This window comes from Colletes latitarsis, chromosome 7 (genome assembly GCF_051014445.1).
Source record: "Colletes latitarsis isolate SP2378_abdomen chromosome 7, iyColLati1, whole genome shotgun sequence".
NCBI lineage: Eukaryota > Metazoa > Arthropoda > Insecta > Hymenoptera > Colletidae > Colletes > Colletes latitarsis.
Window position 1 is genome coordinate 14,386,602 of NC_135140.1, and position 7,103 is coordinate 14,393,704.

General features: G+C 39.2%; 1 protein-coding gene across 1 annotated transcript; it reads right to left on the reverse strand.

The window, feature by feature from the left end:
- Positions 1-5,100: 5,100 nt before the first annotated feature.
- Dnapol-alpha50 (DNA primase small subunit) lies at positions 5,101-6,905 on the reverse strand. The gene is made up of 7 exons (XM_076768197.1): positions 6,713-6,905; positions 6,465-6,615; positions 6,221-6,396; positions 5,959-6,157; positions 5,669-5,879; positions 5,198-5,591; positions 5,101-5,132 (listed from the first exon to the last, which is right to left on the reverse strand). Exons 1-7 carry the CDS (start codon positions 6,807-6,809, stop codon positions 5,113-5,115), a joined length of 1,248 nt encoding a protein of 415 aa, XP_076624312.1. The 5' UTR covers positions 6,810-6,905; the 3' UTR covers positions 5,101-5,112.
- Between the last annotated feature and the right edge of the window lie 198 nt (positions 6,906-7,103).

Here is a 7,103-nt window from a genome sequence, read left to right on the forward strand (position 1 = left end):
TAAAAGTAGAGTATATCACCGAAGTGGTTTAGAAACGCGCGAAAACGTTTTATCCTCGTTAGGAGCGATAATTGGTGGTACATTTATACAACGATCGCGTACGTATTATGTAAATGAACCAGATATAGCGCGTCGAAGCGCGTGCAGGCATTAATTTGTGTATAATCAGGCGTATCGTTATCATTCATAGATCGTATCCACTAATCGAAATAACACCTTGACTCGTTCGTGTAATAGTAGCCGAGAGGCTGGCCTCAGATCTAATGATCTCTCCGCTGACCAGTAATTATGGCGCGAATGAGCAGCCCGTGATAGACAATCCTCGCATATAAACGATCGTGTGCTTTTCTCTCGAAAGCGACGCGTTTCTCTTCAATTATACAATTAAGTACGATCAGGGACTTATCGGGACGCGTAGGCATCCTATTCTAAATAACTATTGTGACAAACTTGAAAGTCGAGCTGCATTGGTTTAAATTAGTGTTCGTGACTACCCCTCGTTTATGAGGGTAGTTAAAAAATCCCCACAAACATCATCGCGAGTACTGTACAATTATAAGGGGGCCTTATAATCGTGGAAATTGCTTTTGTAAAGATGGCAGGTGCAAGTCATAGTATGTTCGTTTTCGAGATATTTTTATTTAAAGTTTGGTACATATGTACAAAAAATTACTTCTCATTTTAAGGAAGAAGAGATTAGCTATATGAGTCTTTTGGTACTGGGTTCGAATCCCCGCCAAGTTACTTTTGTTTGATAATTGAACTTTATTCAGGAAAAGAACCAAACACACATAGCAGCACTTAATAACAAAAAAAGGCGCGAAATTGAAACTGAATATCCTAAAAACCTTTTATTTTTATTATTTTGAAATGGAAAGATATATTTTATTTATTATGAACCTATTTGGGTTCTTTAATTGTAGGTACATATCTACTATAACTTGCACTTGCTATTGTTTCAAAAGCAATTTCTACTACTGCAAGGCCCCCTTGTCAGCTGAAATTATTAACAATGGGTCCTGCTAAAGAGTTAAATGATCGTGAGATAACAGTAATTTACTAGTTAATAATCCAGCGTTAAAAGTGAAGATTTTCGAACTCTGATTACAACAAATGAACAAACATTTTTACCCCCTTGGTAGAGACATCGTTAAACGGTTATTCAGGGTAAAAGACGCGCCAGATTCGAGCTCGATTCCGTGAATCTTCGCGCGCGGACCCAGATTTCACGAGTCCCACCGTCCCCCTCGTTCCTTCAGTCCGCGACTTTTCATTGTTTATCTACATCTTGTTTCTTTTGCTGGCCGTCTGCGGGAATAAAGTTTCTGTTACGGTTGCAATCAGATAAAATCGAGAGCATTCCGAACACGCGTCACGTTCACCACGGCTTTAATCTCTCCGTAATCTGCGGGACGGTCGAGAAGCCGACGAAGAAAAGCCTAGCTCGTCCGCTCGCAACGGATAACTGTAAAACGATGGCTGCACTCAGGTGCACGCGTCTTTGTTACGCGACCGTACGAGACAATCGTCGCTTATCCGTGAAATTTAACGAACGGATCCTCGTCGATTATGATTACGCGTTTCCGAGCCGCTTCTCCCCCCTCGTCGACGATCGAGCAGAGCGTTTCTTCTTTGATGAGCCGAAACCAGTTCCACGCGCGACGGCGTTAACGAGATATCGGGATGATTAATTTCGTTCGATCGTCGTTTACCAATACTCCCCCCCTACCCTGTACTTTCACGGATCGATATCGATCAGATGGATATTTGTAAGCGGATTTGGTCCTCTTTTTGTTCCCGGAATCCTAAAACTTGAAAAAAACATAATAGAGTTTTAATTACCGGAGCGGATGGAGGCAAATTGCCATCTTGAAACGTGATACGTTAAAAATATGGAAGACCATTTTGTGGACAAAAACGGAATACAGAACAAAAACGTAGAATCTTCGTTTGGTACAAAAAAATTGTACAGTAGTCTACCGATTATCCGGTCCCGTTTCAACCGATCGCATTTTTCTCGACGCTCTTTCTTTCTACTGATTGTATTTTTTTGTCGCAATGGCGATCGTTTAAATAATATTCTTCTTGCCAGTTTTATTATTATACTAAATTACAGTTCGCTTGTTTCTTGTATTTGCATTTGTCGCGAAAGAAGAAACGATTATGTTGTCAACGCCGTACATGGCGATTCCGTGCCAATGGATGACCCACATTCGCGTATCGGCGTTTCAAACGAATGTTACTAAGACGTAAAACGCGTATGGATTTATCGTTTATGGTATTGGGATCCGCTGATCGCGAGCAAAGAAAGAAGTTCCATCGACGATTCCAGTGATCGGGAAGTGACTCAGCGGCGGATCGATTGCGATCTAGCTGCGTTGCAAGAAACGATCCTTCCCTGAATTGGTCGCTCGACGAAGAACTTGGGAATCGTGTTTTAAGATCGCGCGGACGGCGAAGCTTGGATGAGCGCTAAGTTTTCTAATAAATGAGAACCAAAGTACTTAGAGAACATCGACAATAATGAACGGACAAAGAAGTTTAATCTACTTTCAAGTTCTACAGGATGTATCGATAAAAACCTTGTTGCATAGACTTGTATTCTCTACTTTCTTACTGCACTATATCAAAGAGCTTTGTTTGTATGATTAAAAAAAGTAGGAAGACGCAGCGGTCAATAATAACAATAATATATTTCTTATTAAAATGGAAAATTAATTACTTGATTAATTACTTAATGAATTTTGAGAACAGTATATTCCAAACAGTCAAATGAACAAAGAAACTGACAACTCTATAGTGAGACATATATCAATAATGACGAAAAATCACCCGTTCGCGCCATCGTTCGAAATTAGTTCAGGCACTACTCGAGAGAGTGCGCTCGCGATGACTGGCGACGAGGAGGGTGCGTTTGGCGTGGCTGAGCTCGAGAAAAAAGTAAGATTTCATGTTATTTTAACAAGAATATATAGAAATTGACAACTTTAGAGTGGTTCTGTAATTACCACACGCAATGTATCATTAGAAATATCTAAATAGCGATTTACGTCTAACGGAACGACCTATAAAATAGTAGCCACTTGGTCACGGTCAAGAAGTATCGCAATTACCACAGTTCTCGGAGGAATTCCTTTTTTTCATTCGAGACCTGAGGCATGTAAACTTCACTTAACATGGGGATATATTGGACAAGAAACGACCAACCATTCGATTCGCTTTCCACCTGTGCTCCACCTAGTTTGCGACAGGTGTAATAGAAACTATGCGATAAGAACGACACCTACTTTCGTACGATATGTGCGAAACGCCCCCCAACAGTGACCAAATATCGTTATTGTTACTCGTGACTTTATATTCGCTGGCAATGTTTCACGTATTACGGTATCATTTCGTTTTTGTACCAATAACATTAAAATCTCTTATACAAAGCAATTTATGTGTATCGAAATTCATATTCGGGTACAATACGGTACTTTCGCCGGAAATGTAGAGGAATCTCAAACGATAATCAAGAAACGATAATGAAAACCACAAACGCGTCGTGGAGTAGCCAATTTATTTACTTATCCACGAGAACGTAATAACTGTTCGCGTCAGAGAAACGATGCGTCTTTTAGAAGACAATTAACCTATTTCTCGTCTGATCTCTTTCTAGCGGACGATCCGAAACGTTTCGCGAAAGAGAACGTGTCGTAACTTAATTGCCATCCAGTCAGAAATCGTAACGAGAAAGTTCATCTCTTTCGCGGAATTCAGAGCGAAAGAACACGGCGTTAATTATCTATTTAGGTATCATTGTTCGTCACTTTTACAAAACGCGTGCTCGGAATTCATGAATGCAAATGATATTTAACGTCCTTCTGTATCCGAGAGGTTCACGCCGGTAGTTACTAATTTGTTCCGCGAACACGACGAACGTGCTCGTAGATATTTCCATAACGAGAACCACGTATTTACTTACGCCGAAGAAGATACTGTCCTGCGTGGTCATATTAGCATACTAACGCCAAGGACTCTTGAAACGAGACAATTTTCGACTATTCACGCTGTAAGATTTAATACTAGGGTCCTATAGTCTACGAAAAGACAATATCAAAACACTCTCGTTAAACCCTCTTCTGGTAACCTGTCTTCTCTCAACATGAAATTCCTCTGCTCTCTTCGTAACTTACCTTGAATCTAAGATGTACCAATAGTCAGCTTCTTTGTATATTCTAATGTTAAAATTGACAAATCCATCGATTGTGCAGCATCTAAAGTTTCCCTCGCCTTTTCAAGTAGCAGTTTCCATGAAAGTAACAAGGTGATACGTTAAAAATTAGCAAATTTCACCGAGAATCTTTTGCCTTTATGTTTCGTTCTTTCCCCGTAAAATTGAATTAAACAATGGACGACGCGAGTGCCCGATGAAAAAACCATCTCACGTTGGTGCAGTATTTTACGTAAAAACAGGAAAAAGTAACGCGAGGACAGGCTTAGCCAGAAACGTGTACGTGTGGTGAAAGTGTTTTTTTTTTTTAGAAATCTTGCCAATCGATCTCACCGATGGCACGATGTCAAGCCCGATCGTCTGCCCGTAAGACAGTTTATCTTGTTGCGGTAAACGACTGAATACGTAAATAGTCAAATATGGCTAAGGCCAGTTAGAAGCGGATCGAGAAACGTACTTTCATTACGACCGCGTCGCCGTGGTTAGATGTCCTTTTAAACTCGCCGCCATGGGCTTTGGGTAGAGATCACCGATCTAGCCTCCACTTCGAAACCTTGGAACGGAGGCAAATATTGCTTCGATAAATATTTTTTCGCGGTTGACACGCGTTGGCTCTTCGTAACGTTTACGTAAACTTTCACGTTATGCGTTTGAAGTAGGCACCCGCCTGTCATAATAGTAGATTTTCCGATAACGAGGATTTATATAATAGTATGCTAATTATCCCCCATTACTCTGTCTTCTCATTCGAGTAACCGAAGTTCTCGTTAAGCGTGTATTATCGTCGATATTGTCTAACGAAGTAATTTCTGTTTTCACGAACTTTATTTATAAATGCATACAAAACATATAACTAAATAATCACATACTTAAATTATTATACAACGTGACTATCTAAATTAGAACTCCATCTTCGCGTCTGAAAAAAGAAAAAATCATATAGGAACAATTATACTTTTTACACGGTTGTAAGAAAATGCATACCGCTTTCAATGATTTTTTGACCTTTACGGTCATTCTCTAAATTCCATAAAAATTCCTGGAAAAGTCGGAGCGATTTGTTTAGGCTTGTCTTTTTGTAGTCTTTTATTCTCTTCGCGTTCAAATCGTACGTCTTCTGTTCGGCTTTATCCTTCAGATCGTACTCGTTGATTTCTTCGATCAACGTTGTGATTGTCGGTACTTTATCTGGTTGAAATTTATCTACCGTGTTCGCGGTGAATGGTATGCAAACCTTGCCTGTTTTCGGATGGATACAAAAAGGGGATTTCAAAAGATGATTCATGCCTTTACTGACGTTTATGTCCAATCTTGGATACGCGTATTGTAACATTATTTCCTCTATTAAATGACGATACAACCGCCTCTTTTGGTCACCCTAAATCAAATATCTGATATTAAAAAGAAGAGTTTCTCAATAGTTTGGAAGATTTTATCAAAATTAAGATGTAGCACCATTGTCTTTTTGCTTTTAACGTATTTAACAAACTGGTGCCATCTATCTTTGCTGGAGTTGCATTGATTAAACAGTGCTTTCAATTCATGTCTGTCTTCTTCTTCTGACAATATCTGCAGAAACTTCTCTACTCTTTCATCGGTTCCTAGTATATCTTGCTCTTCCACACAAAATGGAACGAAAACAGCTTCTACCGTTTCAAGAGCACGTCTGAAATCATGAAGTTTCATATTTTTCGATAAAAATTAATAAATTAAAATCAAATTCGCTCAACAACGATTATACTCGCTTAATAGAAGGGTGTATTTCATCGCGATTTAATTTCACTTTTTTCTTCATGTATTCTCCACCTTCTATGATCTGTAAATACTCTGCCACTGCACCACGCTCGTAACTGGATAGATTACGTGCACCAGGATCGCATACCCAACAATGTATGCCTCTCCTACCAGAGAATATCCACAAGATATGCTTGTATCCAAAATCCTCTGAAACCAAGTTGATGCTCTCATCCATATAGACAATAGAATCTTTTTAGTATTTCTTCTTACGTCTTAAAGCATTGTCTAAAATTTTGCAGGCGACAGACATAAACTTCCAACACTTGGAACAGATATCTGCACCGCTGCAACATGTTCTAACTTCATCGTAATCGGTCATATCGATATCGAATACTAGTTCTCTCTCGACAGGCTGAAAATTCGGGGTCCCCCGCATTTCCTTTGGGCTGTGTGCAACAAAATAAAAAATTGATACATCGTTAAACGGATTGCTCGTAATTACGCGAACGCTTACCAGTAATTGTACACTGCCCCGATATCGATTTTAAAGGGGATAAGCCGTTTTATTTCGTGCTCCAAGTCTTTTGCGCTTTTAAATGATTGATAGCGGATGTAAACATCGTCTTGTAGGGTAAACGAAAACTCTCTGCGGGTGAATACGCTTACTGAAAGAAATTTAGTGGAAAATGTAGACAAAATATAGGTTGTTGGATTACAGAAATATTAATTATTATTTGTTTTGCGCAATTACGATTAACGTACCGTTTCCGTAACTGAGCCAACGGTAATAATCGTGGAAAGGAAATAACCTCGCGTAGTAAGTTGGCAGTAAATCAGCCACGTTTGATAGATCTTCCATGTCGATGGTGGACTGAGAATTTAACACAAAAGCGGATAATATTTTATTAAAAATGCCACAGTTTAAACGTTTTATCGAAGACAGGTTCTGGCGGGAAAGTAATAACACTGTTAGAGAAACGTCCATAAGAGGCGCTGGCTGCTAGGATCATGCTAGAGATTAAATAACAATCGTTAATATGTTTAAAAAATTCCTTAAATGAAAACCATATATTACTTGTTGTATATTCTTATAGAGAAAATTTTGATATCACAATTACCAAACTAGATGTGCCACGAATTCCGGATATCCGGT

Bases quoted from the DNA above. Each gene is read 5' to 3' on its own strand.
- Dnapol-alpha50 (XM_076768197.1), bottom strand. From the start codon at position 6,809: ATGGAAGATCTATCAAACGTGGCTGATTTACTGCCAACTTACTACGCG. The intron at 6,397-6,464 runs GTAAGCGTTCGC...TGTTGCACACAG, and splicing joins GGGGCAGTGTACAATTACTG to CCCAAAGGAAATGCGGGGGA. The intron at 5,133-5,197 runs GTATGCATTTTC...TTCTTTTTTCAG, and splicing joins TCAAAAAATCATTGAAAGCG to ACGCGAAGATGGAGTTCTAA.